At 45.1% G+C, this 22976-nt stretch overlaps 1 protein-coding gene across 2 annotated transcripts in view; it reads right to left on the reverse strand.

Annotated features, from left to right (window-relative positions):
* Nucleotides 1-1555: 1555 nt before the first annotated feature.
* Nucleotides 1556-22976, reverse strand: part of LOC120050903 (rho GTPase-activating protein 29-like) — a 107652-nt gene continuing 86231 nt past the window's right edge. The window contains exons 7-23 of one of the 2 annotated variants that reach the window (XM_038997425.1): nt 22785-22940; nt 21641-21705; nt 21365-21475; nt 21132-21212; nt 17027-17188; nt 16295-16432; nt 15855-16057; nt 14410-14573; nt 12618-12746; nt 10928-11026; nt 9519-9682; nt 7257-7445; nt 6945-7082; nt 6218-6453; nt 3904-4228; nt 3650-3755; nt 1556-3552 (exon numbers count right to left, since the gene is read on the reverse strand). In XM_038997425.1, coding sequence (XP_038853353.1) covers nt 2639-3552; nt 3650-3755; nt 3904-4228; nt 6218-6453; nt 6945-7082; nt 7257-7445; nt 9519-9682; nt 10928-11026; nt 12618-12746; nt 14410-14573; nt 15855-16057; nt 16295-16432; nt 17027-17188; nt 21132-21212; nt 21365-21475; nt 21641-21705; nt 22785-22940 — 3380 coding nt within the window. In that variant the 3' untranslated portion in view covers nt 1556-2638. Of the gene's footprint in view, nt 3553-3649; nt 3759-3903; nt 4229-6217; nt 6454-6944; nt 7083-7256; nt 7446-9518; nt 9683-10927; nt 11027-12617; nt 12747-14409; nt 14574-15854; nt 16058-16294; nt 16433-17026; nt 17189-21131; nt 21213-21364; nt 21476-21640; nt 21706-22784; nt 22941-22976 lie in introns of both variants that reach the window. The other variant, XM_038997424.1, reaches the window with a different exon arrangement.

The following is a 22976-nucleotide window of genomic DNA, read 5'->3' on the forward strand; positions in this document are numbered from 1 at the left end:
CAACAACACGTGTCACTTTCCCAATACTTTTGAAGCTCAATGTAAATAACGATCTTCAAAGCAACAAAATAACTAGGGCTTTACAATGACGGTGAAAAGCAGGAGCCATTTTGGGGGTTAAGTGGGTTAGCATCTTGCTAGAAGTCCCAGAGGGTCACGGAGGGACAATTCTGATTTTTCTTTCTCGCTTTAGCAAGTCTAAGATTAATTGAATTATCCGCGTGGTCTATATTAAAATGACACTTCATTTAAATATTTTTATATTTACAATAATATTTTATATTTACAATTCCATATTGGTGCACAATTTCTACATACATTATCAAAGGGACATAAAAGGCACTCTTTTTCTGGAATGAGCCAGCTGTCTTTTGAGTAAAAGTAATTGCACAGTTTAAAAAGAGAGAAACAAATACAAAATGGCGTACATAAAACAGTCGTAGTGATCGGTACTAGAAGCATGTTTTGATTCGGTGGTTTTCTATATACAGACATTTTGCAGAGAAACCTACAACAGTAACTTACAAACACACATTGTTGTGTAGTTAACTTAAGTGCATCCTGTCTTCATTTTGGAGACCTGCAGTACAATAGTTCCTTCCAGCACCAACTGCAGAACTCCAAAACAGACAACAAGGGGCTCCAAAACAGACAACAAGGGGCTCCAAAACAGACAACAAGGGGCTCCAAAACAGACAACAAGGGGCTCCAAAACAGACAACAAGGGGCTCCAAAACAGACAACAAGGGGCTCCAAAACAGACAACAAGGGGCTCCAAAACAGACAACAAGGAGCTCCAAAACAGACAACAAGGGGCTCCAAAACAGACAACAAGGAGCTCCAAAACAGACAACAAGGAGCTCCTGAACAGACAACAAGGGGCTCCTGAACAGACAACAAGGGGCTCCAAAACAGACAACAAGGGGCTCCAAAACACACAACAAGGGGCTCCAAAACACACAACAAGGGGCTCCAAAACAGACAACAAGGGGCTCCAAAACAGACAACAAAACAGACAACAAGGGGCTCCAAAACAGACAACAAGGGGCTCCAAAACAGACAACAAGGGGCTCCAAAACAGACAACAAGGGGCTCCTGAACAGACAACAAAACAGACAACAAAACAGACAACAAGGGGCTCCAAAACAGACAACAAAACAGACAACAAGGGGCTCCAAAACAGACAACAAGGGGCTCCTGAACAGACAACAAAACAGACAACAAGGGGCTCCAAAACAGACAACAAAACAGACAACAAGGGGCTCCAAAACAGACAACAAGGGGCTCCAAAACAGACAACAAGGGGCTCCAAAACAGACAACAAGGGGCTCCAAAACAGACAACAAGGGGCTCCAAAACACACAACAAGGAGCTCCAAAACACACAACAAGGGGCTCCAAAACAGACAACAAGGGGCTCCAAAACAGACAACAAGGGGCTCCAAAACAGACAACAAGGGGCTCCAAAACAGACAACAAGGGGCTCCAAAACAGATAACAAGGGGCTCCAAAACAGACAACAAGGGGCTCCAAAACAGACAACAAAACAGACAACAAGGGGCTAAGAAACAGACAACAAGGGGCTCCAAAACAGACAACAAGGGGCTCCTGAACAGACAACAAAACAGACAACAAAACAGACAACAAGGGGCTCCAAAACAGACAACAAAACAGACAACAAGGGGCTCCAAAACAGACAACAAGGGGCTCCTGAACAGACAACAAAACAGACAACAAGGGGCTCCAAAACAGACAACAAAACAGACAACAAGGGGCTCCAAAACAGACAACAAGGGGCTCCAAAACAGACATCAAGTGACTCCTGAACAGACAACAAGGGGCTCTAAAACAGACAACAAGGAGCTCCAAAACAGACAACAAGGGGCTCCAAAACACACAAGGGGCTCCAAAACAGACAACAAGGGGCTCCAAAATAGACAACAAGGGGCTCCAAAACAGACAACAAGGGGCTCCAAAACAGACAACAAAACAGACAACAAGGGGCTCCAAAACAGACAACAAGGGGCTCCAAAACAGACAACAAGGGGCTCCTGAACAGACAACAAAACAGACAACAAAACAGACAACAAGGGGCTCCAAAACAGACAACAAAACAGACAACAAGGGGCTCCTGAACAGACAACAGAACAGACAACAAGGGGCTCCAAAACAGACAACAAAACAGACAACAAGGGGCTCCAAAACAGACAACAAGGGGCTCCAAAACAGACAACAAGGGGCTCCAAAACAGACAAGGGGCTCCAAAACAGACAACAAAACAGACAACAAGGGGCTCCAAAACAGACATCAAGTGACTCCTGAACAGACAACAAGGGGCTCTAAAACAGACAACAAGGAGCTCCAAAACAGACAACAAGGGGCTCCAAAACAGACAACAAGGGGCTCCTGAACAGACAACAAGGGGCTCCTGAACAGACAACAAGGGGCTCCAAAACAGACAAGGAATATATTACACCTCCATGGGAATTTAATTTCACAGATCATGAAATTATTTAGTGTTGTTTTCTTCTACAACATAACACATATTATACAGATATGAACATTTAAATTCAAGTCAAAGAAGAAATATGACTTGATGAATTGTAACGACGTCCAGTGAGTGATGGAGATAAAGACGGTCACACAAAATGGGCCTCGCGGTGCTCCAACTCCTGCAAGCGTCTGGGCCGTAGTCTCTGGTACACAGGCTTGGCCTCCTGACTGAAGTCTTCAGGACTGGAGCTGGGGGACTGGGGCAGGGACAGAGAGGGGCCTGCAGCCTGCTGCGGAGCCTCACTGTACTCATCCACAGTGTCCTCATCCACAGAGACCTCCAGACCCATCTCCTCTTCCTCATCATCTTCCTCCTCCTCCTCAGTGCTGTTAGCTACAGTGGCGTGCTTCTTTAGCCCCGCGTCACCTAGCGCATTGGCTATGCTCCCCGTGGGGGGTTTGTAGAAGGTTCCAGGGGGTGGCTGTAGAGTACGGGGGGGTCTGAATACAGTGGGCACTTGGCTGTACTCCCACATGTTCTCCTTCCTTCTCAGAGTCCTGCCCGGCCACACTGCGATGGTGCAGCCACCCCTCCCGAAGGAAGAGGATGACGGAACAGACGTGGAAAGGCTTCTGGTCAAGTCCTCCTCCTCGTCTGCTGAGGGCAGGTTGATCTTAGCTGTCCTGGGGATGATGTCATAAGGTTTGTACTGCCTGTCCCAGGTCCTGCGTAGCGTCCCTGTGTCCATGTTCCGGTAGTGGCTGGTCACCCTCGACTTTGGCTTCTCATCTTCCGACACCTCCTCGATCGACTGGTCCCGCGTAATGCTCTTGGCGCTCCCGCGACCGTTGTCTTGATCGGCGGTGTTCCTGGCGTTCCTCTCGTCCACGCCTCGGGCCGGGTTCAGGACGCGTTCGGCGGGCATGCTGACAGGCCGGGAGACCAGCTTGGAGCGGGGGTGGCGGAGATGGACCCGGGAGGTGGTGCGGGGGGCCTGGGTCAAGCTCCTTTCCCCCCTCTCTCCTCCTGAACTCTGGACCTCAGGGACCTTGTCTGCTACTACAGAGGACAGAGAGGATGAATCAGTAATAAAATAGCAGGATGTGAACAGTGTATACACTGTACTATTGTACGGCTATAGTGGAGTAATACTGACCAGGGGTAGAGTCTCTCCTATCAGACGTGGGGTTCCCATCTCTGACCCCCTTCATTGCATGGGTGGAGGAGACTATAGAGGAATGACACTTAAAGACTGTACAGCTCTGCTACGATGGACCGGGGACAGGAAACAGAGGAACAGAGAGAGAAAAACACAAAAAAAGAGAGAGAGCGAGAGAAAAGAGAGTTATCGTTGCTGTTCTAGTCAGTAGAAGCTAGATCCATTACAGGTTAATCATATTTCTCACTTACCTCCTTGATGTCTACAAGAGACTGTCTGCTGAGCGTCTTCTCCTGAGTGGTGAAGCTGGGGTATGGGTCCTGATCCTCTAGGGAAAAGCTCTCCTCAGAGGGGCCTGGGGGGCCCTGGGGCCGTGGCAGGGGGCTGACGGGGGCATCAAAGATCCTCTGATAGTGTCTGATGAGGAGCTCCACGGTGAGTGCCTGGTAGGGGTAGTCCACCAGGGAGGACAGGGCCACCTCGGCGTCCGTCTGTCTGGGTTTGATGAGCGTGGGGCCGAAGATGATACCTAGGTTAGTGGCTGTCATCTTGTTCTCCTCCGCCTGCTCGGTCACCCTACAGGGGAGAGGAAGGATGAAATAAGGAGGTGGACTTCTGGTTCATTGTTACTGCTGTTGCAGGTTTTGGTAGTTACTTTGCGGGATGTGTGTTTTAAAGAGCGAATGCCTTGAAAAAGTAACGAATACCCTCTGAAAATGACCTGTGGCATAGATATGAGTCAGAAACATTGATAATAGTGTCAACATTGACTACAAATTATAAATAGGATCAGTTTGGTCATAAAGCCAGTCTCGTCTAAAAATGGAGTTTGTAACCTCAGTGTGTCACAACAGGTAAATGAATAGACAGACAGACCTGCCCAGCAGCAACATCACAATTCATTACAGATTTATCTTAGATTTATTCTGGGTTTTTTGAGGAAATGAAATAGACTTCCGTTTCTACAGTGTCTCATGAGAGACAATCATTAATCAAACGCAGAATCGGTCAGGAGAAAGGCCCTAAAAATTGTCAAAGACTCCAGCCACCCTAGTGATAGACTGTTTTCTCTGCCACCGCACGGCAAGTGGTACCGGAGCGCCAAGTCTGGGTCTAAGAGGCTTCTAAACATCTTCTACCCCCAAGCCATAAGACTCCTGAACATCTAGTCAAATGGCTACCCAGACTATTTCCATTGCCCCCCCCCCCCACACTTCACGCCACTGCTACTCTCTGTTATTATCTATGCATAGTCACTTTTTAATAACTCTACCTACATGTACATATTATCTCAATTACCTCGACTAACCGGTGTCCCGCATACTGACTCTGTAACGGTACCCCCTGTATATAGTCTCGCTATTGTTATTTCACAGTGGGTGCGAAACCTGGAGAGGCCTACAAGCCACAGTGTCTCGCACACACTGTGAAATTTAGTGGAGGATCGGTGATGATCTGGAGGAAAACTTGCTTCCTTCTGCTCTGACAATGTTCCCTCAACACTGAGGATTTGTTTTTCCAGCAGGACAATGCTCCATGCCACACAGCCAGGTCAATCAAGGTGTGGATGGAGGACCACCAGATCAAGACCCTGTCATGGCCAGCCCAATCTCCAGACCTGAACCCCATTGAGAACCTCTGGAATGTGATCAAGAGGAAGATGGATGGTCACAAGCCATCAAACAAAGCTGAGCTGCTTGAATTTTTGCGCCAGGATTGGCATAAAGTCAGCCAACATCAATGTGAAAGACTGGTGGAGAGCATGCCAAGACGCATGAAAGCTGTGATTGAAAATCAGGGTTATTCCACCAAATATGAACTCTTCCTAAATTAAACCATTAGTATTGTGTTGTTTAAAAATGAATATGAACTTATTTTCTTTGCATTATTCGAGGTCTGACAACACCGCATCTTTTTCTGTTATCTAAATGGCCAAATTTCTATTTGGAATTTGGGAGAAATGTTGTCAGTACTTTATAGAGTTAAACAAAAATGTTAGTTTTACCCGAACACATACCTATAAATAGTAAAACCAGAGAAACTGATAATTTTTTTTATGTCAATTAGCCTATCAGAAGCTTCTAAAGCCATGACATCATTTTCTGGAATTTTCCAAGCTGTTTAAAGGCACAGTCAACTTAGTGTTATGTAAACTTCTGACCCACTGGAATTGTGATACAGTGAAATAATCTGTCTGTAAACAATTGTTGGAAAAATTACTTGTGTCATGCACAAAGTATATTTCCTAACCGACTTGCCAAAACTATAGTTTGTTGACAAGAAATTTGTGGAGTGGTTGAAAAATGAGTTTTAATGACGCCAACCTAAGTGTGTGTAAACTTCCGGCTTCAACTGTATATATAAAAATAAAACACAAACAAAATAATGTTTTTGACTACACTGGACCTTTAAGTTGGGTATCTGTATTAATAGGGTTGTATTCTGCCTTAAGATCCACTGACTTAACTCAAAGTCTCCCATTGACATCAATACATTATTTACATGAAAGTCAGAATTGCGCAGCACCAGTCAACTCATCTAAATTCTCTGAATAGATTCGGGTACCTGTGCAGGTGTTGGATGAGGAACTGCAGGGTCTTGTAGTGGGCCGGGGGCAGCTGTCTCAGTAGGTCTTTTATCTTAAAGAGGACCCGGTTGAGCTCCACACTGACCTGCGGCGGGGTCATGGAGGCGGGGCTGACCCTGGACGCTTCCACCTCATCCACGATGATGTTCTGGCTCTCCTTGGCCAGGCCGATGAAGTCGTTGTAGAAACGGAACAGGATGAGAGGCTCTGGAAGCTGCAGGGAGAGAAAATAAACAAGGAAGTTCATTTTAAACTGGAATGAAGACAAATATACAACAGACAGGAATGTAGACAAAGAGAGAAGCTATAAACTAGCAATGAATGAAGACAAATATACAACAGACAGGAATGGAGGACAAAGGGAGAAGCTATAAACTAGCAATGAATGAAGACAAGGAAGATAAGTCAATATTATTGGGCTAGTGTGCGGTCTGTCTGCCTGGAGTACTCTGTAATTACACTCTTAGAAAAAAGGGTTTCAAAAGGGTTCTTCGGCTGTCTCCATAGGATAAACTTTTTGGTTGCAGGTAGAACCCTTTTTTTTTGGTTCTATCTAGAGCCAAAAGGGTTCGAACTAGAACCGAAAATTGTTATTCAAAGGGTTCTCCTATGTGGACAGCCGAAGAACACTTTAAGGTTCTGGATAGCGACTATCTTGTCCTGAAGAAGTATGTCTGTCTGGTCTGGACTGTCTGTGTGACCCACCTGTCTCAGGTAGAGTTTGAGCACGTTGCTGATGTCATGGGGGTAAAGGTCAGATAGCTCCACGAGGTCCTTGCCGTTCTCAAATACCTGACAGAGCTTCTCCACACGGGACTTGGCCCCGTTCACACGGTAGATCCCCTGGACAACCAAGACACATCAGATTTAGGGCCATTTTATTCTCCTAACAAGCATCATTTCCATGCAAAAAAACAGAACATCTTCAGGGGTGGGTGACATCTGAAACAATGGAGAAGATTTACCAAACAAGCGAGGCTATATAACGTTCCAATGAAAATGCTGGCATTATGTTACCTTCATGTCCAGCGCTCTATTCTCGATCTCAGAGGTACACTTCCTGATTATGAAAGGGATTCCGTCTGGGTTGTTCCTAACTGCCTGGGTGAAGTCGACGCCAAAGAGGTGCAGTCTACCATGCAGCTTCTTATGACCACACTGGATGGCCAGAGTCTCCAGACACTTCTTATGGCAGGCCAGGAAGCACTGGGAAAACATCAGAGGAGTCCGATAGTTAATATCCACGTCAGCTAGCAACACTACTGTATATAATCCACCTGGCATATAGCTTTTATCCAAAGTGACTAACATACACATCGACAGCGGGAATTGAACCCACGACCTTGGCGTTGCTAGCGCCACCCTCTCACAGAGCCTCAGCGATACATAAACGTCTGAATAATAATCGTCTGAATAATAATAATAATAATTCCCTTCAAGTAACCATCTTTCACTGTCCTGTTCCAATCTATCCAAATGGCATCTCAATGTTGAATAAATATGTCATGTAACTCTATGTAAAATAAGCAGAGCTGAGAGAACATTCCAGTGAGAGGAGAGTACAGGCTCCCAGAAAGAGTCCCAAATATCCAGTGGTGGATGATGGCGGTCTGTGTTCTATAGACTCTTTCCAATTGGGACAACTATAGAACAATGCTTCTTACCCTGTTTTAATTATTAACCGTACCCCAATCACATTTACCTACCGTACCCCAATCACATTTACCTACCGTACCCCAATCACATTTACCTACTGTACCCCCAAACACATTTACCTACCGTACCCCCAAACACATTTACCTACCGTACCCCCAAACACATTTACCTACCGTACCCCAATCACATTTACCTACCGTACCCCAAACACATTTACCTACCGTACCCCAATCACATTTACCTACCGTACCCCAATCACATTTACCTACCGTACCCCCAATCACATTTACCTACCGTACCCCCAATCACATTTACCTACCGTACCCCCAAACACATTTACCTACCGTACCCCCAAACACATTTACCTACCGTACCCCAAACACATTTACCTACCGTACCCCCAAACACATTTACCTACCGTACCCCAAACCCATTTACCTACCGTACCCCAAACACATTTACCTACCGTACCCCAAACACATTTACCTACCGTACCCCCAAACACATTTACCTACCGTACCCCCAAACACATTTACCTACCGTACCCCCAAACACATTTACCTACCGCACCCCCAATCACATTTACCTACCGTACCCCCAATCACATTTACCTACCGTACCCCCAATCACATTTACCTACCGCACCCCCAATCACATTTACCTACCGCACCCCCAAACACATTTACCTACCGTACCCCCAAACACATTTACCTACCGTACCCCCAAACACATTTACCTACCGTACCCCAAACACATTTACCTACCGTACCCCCAAACACATTTACCTACCGTACCCCAAACACATTTACCTACCGTACCCCAAACACATTTACCTACCGTACCCCCAAACACATTTACCTACTGTACCCAAACACATGTGCCTACCGTACCCCCAAACACATTTACCTACCGTACCCCAATCACATTTACCTACCGTACCCCAAACACATTTACCTACCGTACCCCCAAACACATTTACCTACCGTACCCAAACACATTTACCTACTGTACCCAAACACATGTGCCTACCGTACCCCCAAACACATGTGCCTACCGTACCCCCAAACACATTTACCTACCGTACCCCAATCACATTTACCTACCGTACCCCAATCACATTTACCTACCGTACCCCAATCACATTTACCTACCGTACCCCAATCACATTTACCTACCGTACCCCAATCACATTTACCTACCGTACCCCCAAACACATTTACCTACCGTACCCCCAAACACATTTTGCTCTACCTGAAGTACCCCCTAATGTGCAACTGATCATTATGCCTATGTTCCTGTGAGTCTTTCCAATTCCCCCCTGTGGATAGGCCAGGTACTTCCACCCCCCCCCGTGGGTAGGCCAGGTACTTCCACCCCCCCCCCCCCCCCCCCCCCACCCCCCCCCCCCCCCCCCCCCCCCTGTGGATAGGCCAGGTACTCCCCCCCCCCCCCCCCCCCTGTGGATAGGCCAGGTACTTCCACCCCCCCTGTGGATAGGCCAGGTACTTCCATCCACCCACTGTGGATAGGCCAGGTACTTCCATCCCCCCACTGTGATTAGGCCAGGTACTTCCAGCGGTATAATACCCCAGATTGAGAACCAGTGTTGGACAGAGCACTCACCTCCTCACACTCAGCCCCATAGAAGACCACCAGACTATCACACTCTCTGCACTTGGACAGGGCCCTCAGCTTCCTCAGCTTGTGAGTCTGGGCTGCCTTGGACATCTGGATGTCATGGAACAGACCTGGGGAACTGGCTGTCTCTGTCACCATCTCATCCAGACCTGGGGAGGCGAAACATAGAGAGAGACACACACACCCCTTCAAATGAGTGGATTTGACTATTTCTGCCACACCCGTTGTTGACAGGTGCATAAAATCGAGCACTCGGCCATGCAATCTCCATAGACAAACATTGGCAGTAAAATGGCCTTACTGAAGAGCTGAGTGACTTTCAACGTGGCACCGTCATAGGATGTCACCTTTCCAAGAAGTCAGTTTGTCAAATTTCTTCCCTGCTAGGGCTGCCTCGATCAACTGTAAGTGCTGTTATTGTGAATTGGAAACGTCTAGTAGCAATGAAGGGAAATCTTAACACTACAGCATACAATGACATTCTAGACGATTCTGTGCTTCCAACTTTGTGGCAACAGTTTGTGGAAGGCCCTTTCCTGTTTCAGCATGACAATGCCCCAGTGCACAAAGCGAGGTCCATATAGAAATGGTTTGTCGAGATCGGTGTGTGGAAGAACTTGACTGGCCTGCACAGAGCCCTGGACCTCAACTCCATCAAACTCGAATTGGAACACCGACCGCGAGCCAGGCCTAATCGCCCAACATCAGTGCCCGACCTCACTAATATTCTTGTGGTTGAATGGAAGCAGGTCCCCGCAAAAATGTTCCAACATCTAGTGGAAAGCCTTCCCAGAGGAGTGGAGGCTGTTATAGCAGTAAAAGGGGGGGACCAACTCCATATTAATGCCCATGATTTTGGAATGAGATGTTTGACGAGCAGGTGTCCACATACTTTTGGTCATGTGTATTTTCTGCTGTTATTCCAAACCTTGTTTTGCTCAGTCAGTGTACCTATAATGATCTTTTTACATATACCAACACCCCCTGGGTGCTGGGGGTCACAGCCAGAGTCAGCCATTATCAATGGCAACCCTGGAGCAATTAGGATTAAGTGCCTAGCTCAAGGGCACATAAACAGTTCTCCTTCACCTTGTCGGCTTTGGGATTCTAAATAGCAATATTTAGGTTACTGGCCGAATGCTCTAGCTGCTAGACTACTACTTTTTACTGCCGTTGAAGAGATAACCTCTCCACTAGACTGTTATTACACATTCTGAACTGTTACAATATACTCTTAGGACATTTCAAGCATGGCCAACAGTTTTACCACACACACACATTCTCTGAACTCAAATTCAAAATCCCAAAACTTTATTGACATGAAAAGTGTGACAACATACTTTTCCAAATGAAACTTATAGCGCCATATCAAATGAATGAACTATCTGACTCACCGTTGTCTGACGACGAGGGTGGCTCTCTCTCATCCAGGTCATCAGCTGACGACATGGTCCCCGTGGACGGGCTTCTGCGTAATCTCCTGTTGAAGTCACCTGAGCAGGAGGCAGTGAACACACAAAAGATCCTCATAGTATCTTGTCAATAGTATTGTCTAGCTACTCACTACTACTGTCGCCTGTCTGAGGCCTGGTCTAGTAATAGTGCTTGATCCTTGGTTTGGGAGGTTATCTCAGAGTGTCTGCTCCTTTCTAGCCATAGCTTCAGGCCTTGATTGTTATGGACTGAGTAACTGACAGAGTCCACTTATTATAAGACATGGTTGAGATTGTGGGGCGTGGCACCCCTGGGCCCACCAATGGCAAGTGGTCAGGAGACCAGCAAGGGATCACTCACAAGACGTTCTGGGCAATTCATACCTCCTTTCACTGATCAATCCCTGTGCTTGATTCCCTTATTGTTCTGATAATGGCCTGGACAAGAGACCCATCTCAATGACACGGCACATTGGGGCACTAAGGGAATAAAGGAATGAATTGACTGGCTAGATTGCAATCACTCAGTCCAATCATTCTAGATTTGTATGAGTTCAAAAGGTTCTAACGAGTCAGATTGATTAATCCAATTAAGTTAATTGTAACTTGTTCATTAAAACATCTCACTCAGGAACTGTTGTTGTGTATGATAACATGAGAGTAACTGTAACACTATAAGTAATTTAAAGGAAAACTATCATAACACTTAATTAAAACCAAACAGAAATCAGCATGTTACATAATCCACAGAATACAACACATGGTTGAACACTGACCAGAATAACACAAAACTCCAGAAAATGTCACTGTTAAACCTGCCTGTAGTTCAAATGTCCTTCAAGGGTATTATAGACACACCATCAGGACTCAGGCATGCGTCCGTCCGTCAGTCAGTCTGTCTGTCTGTGTCACATCTAGGAGGGTGGCTGCTGTCTGTCTGTCTGTGTCACATCTAGGAGGGTGGCTGCTATCCTGCTGTCTGTCCATCTGTCTGTCTGTGTCACGTCTAGGAGGGTGTCTGCTATCCTGCTGTCTGTCTGTCTGTCACATCTAGGAGGGTGTCTGCTATCCTGCTGTCTGTCTGTCTGTCTGTCTGTCTGTCTGTCTGTCTGTCTGTCTGTCTGTCTGTCTGTCTGTCTGTCTGTCTGTCTGTCTGTCACATCTAGGAGGGTGTCTGCTATCCTGCTGTCTGTCTGTCTGTGTCACATCTAGGAGGGTGTCTGCTATCCTGCTGTCTGTCTGTCTGTGTCACGTCTAGGAGGGTGTCTGCTATCCTGCTGTCTATCTGTGTCATGTCTAGGAGGATGCTACCTGCCCCAGGTATGCTTGGTGGAGGAGGAATAATGGTCTGGGGCTGTTTTTCATGGTTCGGGCTTGGCCCCTTAATTCCAGTGAAGGGAAATCTTAACGCTACAGCATACAATGACATTCTAGACAATTCTGTGCTCCCAACTTTGTGGCAACAGTTTGGAAAAGGCCCTTTCCTGTTTCATCATGATGACAATGCCCCCGTGCACAAAGTGAGGTCCATACGGAAATTATTTGTATAGATCTGTGTGGAAGAACTTGACTAGCCTGCATAGGCTAGTGTAGTGTAGGTTGTGTGGAGATAGGGCCCTGGGCTAGGAAGGGTGGGAAGACAAGGCCTTACCTGGGCTGGCGGTGGGGGAGTCCATGGATCGGGACTCACTGCTGCCTCCGGTGCTCTCTGAGTCACTGCACATCCCCCCGCCCTGACTACCCGTTCCCCAGGCTCGGAACGGGCCCTGGAACCTCAGAGCTGGAACAAACAAAAGGGAATAGTCATGTCATTTGTTACTGTCAGAAGTGTCATTGTCAGAGGTCAGAATTACACTTCTGACACATGTATAAGTATTGATCTAATCCAATAGTAGAATACTGAACTTGGATTTGTTTGAGTTTTTTTTAAATGCATGTTTCTATTATATTTAAATCAAAACATTAGAAAAAAAGTATAGACTAGAAATTCATTTTATGCAAATTCTGTCATAGAAATTCAGTAACCAACCAAAGTAACCACAGACTGGACTAGATAGCTAATTGTTTCCTAGATAGCATAATGAGTGGGTCATGTGGGAAAGAGGAGCACATTCATTTAGTATCAAGTGGTTCAAATTGAAACACTTGAGAATCACAAAAGAACAATATCATTCCAAAGACCTCTTTACACATCAAATGTATACAAACAACAATGATTTATCCTGAACGGGTTGATTATGAAAGCATGAATTTAACATTCAAAATGTGATTTTCTTTTCAATGCCTTTGACGACCTGGATATGAAATAGACAGATTACGAAACTGAGATAGTAATTGAACTCTTCTGCAGATTATAACATGGTGAAATTATGCCTACAAAAAAAAAAAACGACTCGTTACAGAGTCAGAGAGTTTCTAAACCCAGAGGCACAATATCGCAAAACCTCTGGGAATGTTTGGGAAACAGATCAAACAGACTAGGCCAGGTTTTGGGGTTTGGAAAATCAATAAGAGAAGTGAAAAATTCTTCCTTAGGTTGTTCATTTTCTCTAAATCTACAACTTAGATATACGAGCCAATGTCTTAAGTAGTTGAACATGTTATTACTCCAACCTCGGGGAAAAGTGACAAATTGACAAGTTTTCATTTTTGTCAACAAAAAAAAACGTTTATATCCGAAGGAGCTGATGAGTGTGAGGGTGTGTCTGTTTCCCTGAATGACCACACACACACACACACACACACACACACACACACACACACACACACACACACACACACACACACACACACACACACACACACACACACACACACACACACACACACACACACACACACACACACACAAACACACACACACACACACACACACACCACAGCCTTTTCCCCTCTACGAAAACAAAGTTATCAGGCCCTGAGAAGCGAGCATTTGTCAGATCAGCAGATACCATCTAGAGCTGTTAGGCCAGACTAAAACACAGATACCATCTAGAGCTTTTAGGCCAGACTAAAACACAGATACCATCTAGAGCTGTTAGGCCAGACTAAAACACAGATACCATCTAGAGCTGTTAGGCCAGACTAAAACACAGATACCATCTAGAGCTGTTAGGCCAGACTAAAACACAGATACCATCTAGAGCTGTTAGGCCAGACTAAAACACAGATACCATCTAGAGCTGTTAGGCCAGACTAAAACACAGATACCATCTAGAGCTGTTAGGCCAGACTAAAACCCATCTGCATGCATAAGAAAAGTAGAATGCCATGTTGCTTTCTCAATGTGTTTCAAGTAGATAATTAGCTGTAGTCTATTGTGATCTAAACGGATTGCTGAGGTTTTCCCTTTTAACCTGAATTACAGAATCAACCGTCATCAGAATACCTCTATGTATTTCTCTGTAAACGACCAGGCCACCCTCGTCACAAAATGAGGCTACCTTGGATGTCGGTGCTGCTGTTGGCGGGCCGTGTGTGGACCGGGCTGTCCACCTCGTCGGTCCCCAGGAAGTCTCCAGAGGTGGCGGACATTTGAGACAGGTTACCGTGGGAACTGTGGGTACTGCAGTGGGTGCTGCTCAACGACCGCTTGGCGAGAGGCAACCTGGAAGGAGGGAGAGATAGTGAAGAGTTAACCTGACGTCTCACATCATAGGCTTTAAACATAGAGGATATCTAGTGTCTGGTGAGGGTAGTGTAATCAATCAACATGAGCTCACATGGATGGATCCATAGCATTTACATACATGATTGCCCAATTCCGAAGCTGAAAGAGCAAATTGATTAATCCCATTAACATCAATACAAAGCCGAAATGAACAGCCCAATCAACATGTCCAATCGCATTCATGTGGAAATTGATAATGGCCTACTAATAATCAACGGATGTAATACTAATCAATGGGCCCTGCTATAAGGACGTGCATTTGGGCCGTCTGCAGGATATAGGTCTATATTTAACCTCTGCTTCTGATCAGGGGGAAGGATTGTGAGGTAAACCAACCAAGAACAAAGCATCTCTGTCATCCACTGTCTTTGTCACTAGTACACCATGACATCAGAGTCTATGACGACCACTCATGAAAGGATGAAATAGGTGGAGTTAAGAACAGCCATCTTGGGCCTATTTTATATCTGTAGCATCAGCAAAAGAGCTTCACAGCTTTGATTTGAGTTTCAGTCAGAAGAAATGGGCTAAACAGAAATATAAAACCAAGAGTTCTCCACTTACACCCACCCCCCCTTCTCTCTCTCTCTCTCTCTCTCTCTCTCTCTCTCTCTTTGTCTCTCTCTCCCATGGCCAGTCATTTCCTCAGGAAGACCTGCAGGCCAAACTCAATTGTGTTAACCTCTCTAACACAATCTCTCTCTCTCATTCATTCCCTCTGCTAACACAATCTCTCTCTCTCTCTCTGCTAACACAATCCCCCCCCCCTCTCTCTCTCTCTCATTCATTCCCTCTGCTAACACAATCCCTCTCTCTCTCTCTCTTTCCTAACACAATCCCTCTCTCTCTCTCTCCTAACACAATCCCTCTCTCTCTCTCTCTCTCTCTCTCTCCTAACACAATCCCTCTCTCTCTCTCTCTGCTAACACAATCTCTCTCTCTCTCTCTCTGCTAACACAATCCCCTCTCTCCCAGTCGCTCCTTCTCAGCAAATCTCTAAATATAGTACTATTCTCTCCGAGCCATTTTCCCGTCTAAAGCAGTAGGTCTCTGTTAAAATCTCCCTACTCTCCCACAGAGAATAACTCACTCATTTGTTTTGATAATGCCTCTTAGGTACGATGATGCGTCACATGTTTTTAGGATATTCAGGTTTAAAATACATTGATGGCGCAGTAGTAGGAACATCAAAATCACACCATCCGGTGTTCCCCTCACCGTGCGTTGTTACAGTATGAGACAGTAGCATCGAAGGCGTAGCACTGCACCCTGGGTCTGTCCAAATGGGCAGGGAGACTCCTGACGAAGTCGATGTAGTGTTGGCCCGGTTCATACAGCTTGGAGTTCTCACACAGAGACTGGTGATTGACAGGCAGAGACACAACCTGGGCCTGCTGCAGCTGGAACCAGTTCACAGTCATCTGGGGAGTCAGACAGACACAAGCCCCTGAGATACAGCACCTATAGAAATAGAATGACTAGACACCATGTTCAAAGACGGCCATTGGAAATCTAGGAACTACCTTGACAAAAACTTTGAGGGACCAATGACACGCTTGTTTTATAGTCAAATAAGCTCAGAAGTTAAACATCTCTATTACATTCCACAATTCTACTACATTTCTGAAAATATTTGTATACTCTATTCCTCAACATACCGCTTTCAGAGTGAGGTCACACTGGAAGACCAGCTTTCGTAACTGGGTGAGGATCTCCCTCTTTGTGTTGGCCAGGTCCACTCTCTTCACCCCTACATCTGTCAGACAGGCCTTGCAGTGGTCTCTGGCCTCATCCGCCTATGAAACAAGGCAGGGAGGGGGGGTAACATGTCACAACTACAATCCACTGATCAAATGGTAACATCTTCAGTATGTGAATTTTATTTATTTATTTCACCTTTATTTAACCAGGTAGGCAAGTTGAGAACACGTTCTCATTTACAATTGCGACCTGACCAAGATAAAGAATGTGGATTCTAATTTAGCAGTTTAGGGTTAGTTGCTAAGAAGTTATTAACTGTTATTTGATTGTGTATCTGAGTGAAGACTAGGCCTCAGTGATTAGTTTTGGGCCTCATAGGTAAGATTTGAGCCTCAGCGACAAGCTATAGGCCTCCGTGAGTAACTAAGGCCTCATGGGCTACGCTATGGGTTTCAGGGAGGATGTATGGGCCTCACGGTCGAGCTATGTGCCTCACGGTCGACTATGGGCCTCACGGTCGAGCTATGTGCCTCACGGTCGAGCTATGTGCCTCACGGTCGAGCTATGTGCCTCACGGTCGAGCTATGAGCCTCACGGTCGAGCTATGTGCCTCACGGTCGAGCTACGTGCCTCACGGTCGAGCTATGGGCCTCACGGACGAGCTATGGGCCTCACGGACGATGTCTTACCTTCTGCAGAGCCTCCTCCTCCAGTCTGCGTCTCTTCTCCAGCTTGCCTGATCCCAGCTGCTCCTCCTCTACTCGGCTGGTGGACACCCGGGCCTTCTCATACTCCTCCTGTCTCTGGGCCTGCAGAACATGGGCCTTCCTCAGGGCACTATCCGTTTCATGCTGAAAACACACACAGCGTTAACACAAGGCAAACAAACACACTAACACAGTCATGTCTAGACGGGATACAGATGTCAAATTGACGTTTTAGCTAACCCTAACGCTAACCCTTTTCCTAACCTTAACCTAATTATTTTAACCGGCTACATGAATTATCATAACCTGCTGTATAAGTTATCCTAACCTGCTACGAAATGTCAATTCTGACATACGCAGTATACCTTGTAGTCGACTTCCATTGGGCGGTGAATGCCATGTGTACCCTGTACATACAACTAATAAAAAAAGTCAAACCCCACTAACAAACATGTGCTGAATCAGTACTAATCATTGTTTATGGTTCAACTTCAATTTTCTCTCACACTGCAAAAGGAAACCCACAGAAACTATCCTTAGAGACACACAGTACCAAACATAAGGAAACACACAGAAACTATCCTTAGAGACACACAGTACCAAACATAAGGAAACACACAGAAACTATCCTTAGAGACACACAGTACCAAACATAAGGAAACCCACATAAACTATCCTTAGAGACACACAGTACCAAACATAAGGAAACACACAGAAACTATCCTTAGAGACATACAGCACCAGTCAAAAGTTTGTACACACCTACTCATTCAAGGGTTTATCTTTATTTTTACTTTTTTCTACATTGTAGAATAATAGTGAAGACATCAACACTATGAAATAACACATATGGAATCATGTAGTAACCAAAAAAGTGTTAAACAGAAACTTTTGTTTTTCAAAGTAGCCACCCTTTGCCTTGATGACAGCTTTGCACTCTTGGCATTCTCTCAACCAGCTTCATGAGGTAGTCACCTGGAATATATTTAAATTAACAGGTGTGCCTTGTTATAAGTTAATTTGTGGAATTTCTTTACTTCTTAAAATCAGTTGTGTTGTGACAAGGTAGGGGTGGTATACAGAAGATAGCCCTATTTGGTAAAATACCAAGTCCATATTATGGCAAGAACAGCTCAAATAAGCAAAGATAAACGACAGTCCATCATTACCTCAAGGCATGAAGGTTAGTCAATCCGGAAAATGTCAAGAACTTTGAAAGTTTCTTCAAGTGCAGTCGCAAAAAACATCAAACGCTATGATGAAACTGGCTCTCATGAGGATCACCACAGGAAAGGAAGACCCAGAATGACCTCTGCTGCAGAGGACATGTTTATTAGAGTTACCAGCCTCAGAAATAGCAACCCAAATAAATGATTCACAGAGTTCAAGTAACAGACACATCTCAACATCAACTGTTCAGAGGAGACGGCATGAATCAGGCCTTCATGGTTGACTTGGCGCAAAGAAACCACTACTAAAGGACACCAATAAGAAGAAGAGACTTGCTTGGGCTAAGAAACACGCGCAATGGACATTAGACAGGTGGAAATATGTTGTTTGGTTTGATGAGTCCAAATTTAAGATTTTGGTTCCAAACGCTGTGTCTTTGTGAGACACAGAGTAGGTGAACGGATGATCTCCGTATATGTGGTTCCCACGGTGAAGCATGGAGGAGGAGGTGGATGGTGTGGAGGTGCTTTGCTGGTGACACTGTCAGTGATTTATTTAGAATTCAAGGCACACTTAACCAGCATGGCTACCACTGCATTCTGCAGTGATACACCTTCCCATCTGGTTTATGCTTAGTGGGACTATCATTTGTTTTTCAACAGGACAATGACCCAAAACACACCTCCAGGCTGTGTAATGGCTACTTGACCAAGAAGGGGAGTAATGGAGTGCTGCCTGGCCTCCACAATCACCCGAGCTCAACACAATTGAGATGGTTTGGCATGAGTAGGACCGCAGATTGAAGGAAAAGCAGCCATCACGTGCTCATCATATGTGGGAACTCCTTCAAGACTGTTGGCAAACCATTCCTCATGAAGCTTCAGAGAATGCGCAAAGCTGTCTTCAAGGCAAAGCATGTTTTTTTAACATTTTTTTGGTTACTCCATGATTCCGTGTGTTATTTCATAGTTTTGATGTCTTCACTATTATTCTACAATGTAGAAAATAGTAAAAATAAAGAAAAACCCTTGAATGAGTAGGAGTGTCCAAACTGTTGACTGGTACTGTACATTAGCCAGCCCAGACACTCACTCACATCCTGAGCTCCATTGTACAGAGGTGTTAAACTGTGCAGCCTTCCAGATGAAGCGCTATCACTGATAGGGAGTGGATATTACTGGAAACCTAAGTTTACCAGTAAACTACCAGAATGTTGGTATGTTACCAACCTTTAGTAAACTTTTGGAAACAATAGTGTTTGACCAGATACAATGCTATTTTACAGTAAACAAATTGACAACAGACTTTCAGCACGGTTATATGGAAGGATATTCAACAAGCACAGGACTTACACAAATGACTGATGATTGTCACGCCCTGACCATAGAGTGCTTTTATTCTCTATGTTGGTTAGGTCGGGGTGTGATTTAAGGGTGGGTTATCTAGGTGAATTATATTTCTATGTTGGCCTAGTATGGTTCCCAATCAGAGGCAGCTGTTTATCGTTGTCTCTGATTGGGGATCATATTTAGGTAGCCATTTTCCTATTGTGATTTGTGGGATCTTGTCTATGTTTAGTTGCCTGTGAGCATTATTTTTAGCTTCACGTTTCGTTTGTTTGGTTTGTTCTTTGAAGTTTTAATTTCCAATATTAAAGGATGGAAACATACCATGCTGCATCTTGGTCCGCTCATTTCAACGAACGTGACAGATGATTGACTGAGAGAAATTGATGATAAAAAGATTGCGGGGGCTGTTTTGTTAGACCTCAGTGTGACTTTTGACATTATCGATCATAATCTGCTGCTGTAAAAACATATGTGTTATTGCTTTACACCCCCTGCTATAATGTGGATAAAGAGTTACCTGTCTAACAGAACACAGAGGGTGTTCTTTAATGGAAGCCACTCCAACATAATCCAGGTAGAATCAGGAATTCCCCAGAATAACTTTTTTCAATCTTTACTAATGACATGCCACTCACTGGCTTTGAGTAAAGCCAGTGTGTCTAAAAGTGTGTCTATGTATGCGGATGACTCAACACTATACGGGTCAGTTACTGGATAGTAGACAAGTTCAATTTGAGGGTTTCAGCATGAAATATCCTTTATATATTTATTTCAATATGTCAATTTGTGTATTTGTTGTCAATGTTTTGACGTCAAAATGGTGGCTGTTGTCAAAAAAAGTAAAGAAGGGCCTCCCGGGTGGCGCAGTGGTCTAGGGCACTGCATCGCAGCGCTAGCTGTGCCACCAGAGATTCTGGGTTCGCGCCCAGGCTCTGTCGCAGCTGGCCGCGACTGGGAGGTCCGTGGGGCGACGCACAATTGGCCTAGCGTCGTCCGGGTTGGGGTGGGTTTAGCCGGTAGGGATATCCTTGTCCCATTGCGCACCAGCGACTCCTGTGGCGGGCTGGGCGAAGTGCACGCTAACCAAGGTCGCCAGGTGCACGGTGTTTCCTCCGACACATTGGTGCGGCTGGCTTCCGGGTCGGAGGCACGCTGTGTTAAGAAGCAGTGCGGCTTGGTTGGGTTGTGTTTCGGAGGACGCATGGCTTTTGGCCTTCGTCTCTCCCGAGCCCGTACGGGAGTTGTAGCGATGAGACAAGATAGTAATTACTAACAATTGGATACCACGAAATTGGGGAGAAAAAGGGGGTAACATTTTTTTTTTTTAATAAAAAAAGTTAAGAGTTGCAGAGTTAATTGAAAATAATGCCATTGTTGATTAGATGCTTCTTTCATTAATTAGGCTATTTCCACTTGAACCATACGGTCAATCTACTAGAAACTAAATTTACCTTTTGAAGTGTTGAAGGTCCACTCACCATTTCCATTTAGCGACCTTTTGAAGTATTTTGGTTCCACCCACCATTTCCTTTTAAAGTGACCTATTGATCTTTTGAAGTTCCACCCACCATTTTCTTCTGTTCTCTCTGCCACTGCTCCTTGACCTCCTTCCTCAGTTTATCCAGCTCGGTCTTCCGCGCGAGGAGAGGCTAGAGAACCAACACCCCCCCCCCCCCAAAAACACACACATACACACGCTCTAGTGAGTCAATGCTAACATATCCATCAACGACCTCAGTCTGGTTTATGCAGATCAGAGCATGACATACTGTAGAAAAGTCACGTAGACAGATGTACATACCTGCATGAATTTGTTGGTTTGAAGGGCAGCTGCTGTTTGAAGTAGGAGCTGGCTGTACTCAATATCGTTCTTGAACGCAGACATGTAGATGTCCCGGAATGGCATGAACTCCTTTTGATGGGAAGACAACTACAGTTACAAATCACAATTCAAAACGAGGCAGTGTAGATGCTTTAAAATTCTTATGTTATGACAGGTGTCATCTTTTGAGATAACGGTTGACTGGTGAATAGTTACTATACCAAGCTGAGCAGAAACATATTTAATCATAATCACCTGATGACTTGCGATTGTCTTCGCTGATTCTGCCATTTTGGCGTAGCTCCTCGCACACTCGATATCTGGAATCAGACACTCAACATTACGACATGTCCCAAAGGCAAGAAATAACAGTCCACTAAAGTGCAAGTGTTGAACAAATGGAATGGCTAGCCTGGTTGTCATCAGAGGAGGTTGGTGGCACCTTAATTTGGGAGGACGGGCACATGGTAATGGCTGGAGCAGAATAGGCAGAAAGGTATCAACAACATCAAACACATGGTTTCTATGTGGTTGATCCCATTCCATTTCAAGCCATTATTTTGAGTCGTCCTTCTCCCAGTAGCTTCAATATGGCATGATTAAGTAGCTACTGTGTGTAGTATGATGACATTGAGTGATTAAGTACAGGACAGAGACTAGAAATGCCCAGTAACCTATTAATGCAAATAGAGGAGCTAACGGTAAATGACTGAACACACTTCTACTTTACACTGTGTTTAGGTAAGTTTCAAGTTTACTGTATTGACAAAGCATATAATACTCTTATCAGAGTTATATTCAACCCATGCAAGTTTGTCCTTGTGTTTATCTGGGGCAAAATAGCACAGGTGTGAAACTATCTATTACTGTCTACAAGTAGCCTCATGCTAGAACAAACTAAGCTAATAAAGCTAAGGCTAGGCTAATGCTAGAATAAACTAAGCTAATAAAGCTAAGGCTAATGCTAGCACAAACTAAGCTAATAAAGCTAAGGCTAGGCTAATGCTGGAATAAACTAAGCTAATAAAGCTAAGGCTAATGCTAGAACAATCTAAGCTAATAAAGCTAAGGCTAATGCTAGCACAAACTAAGCTAATAAAGCTAAGGCTAGACTAACGCTAAGACAAAAACTTCCCGAGCTGAGGTAAAAGGAGTTAAAGGTTAGCAACCTTAAAAACCCCTAACGGTGTCACAGCATACACCGATCCCAGCATTAACACTGTATGTCAGAGGACTGTACCTCAGACCATACAGATACCATATAATACTAGTTGTATAATATCTAATAACAGTGTTCGATCTAATTCTGTGGCTCCGACCCACCCATAATGAGGTGTTTCTCTGTATGAACCCTATGTATGTTAGACGAGGGGGTAGGGAGAAAGAAAGAGCGACTGACCCATACTAATTCGTTTATCCACCCAGGCCAGTAGCTCCTTGGTGTATTTGGACCAGGCCTTGGAGTAGAGTAGAGCCGACTCCACCCCGCCTTCACTCCGCTGCAACGCCACATCCACACCATCCACCTCCTCCACCCTCGCCGGCAGCGACGGACCTGTGATGGTAACGGTAACAAGCCATGGGTTTGGGA

The sequence above is a fragment of the Salvelinus namaycush genome, chromosome 7 (genome assembly GCF_016432855.1).
Source record: "Salvelinus namaycush isolate Seneca chromosome 7, SaNama_1.0, whole genome shotgun sequence".
NCBI lineage: Eukaryota > Metazoa > Chordata > Actinopteri > Salmoniformes > Salmonidae > Salvelinus > Salvelinus namaycush.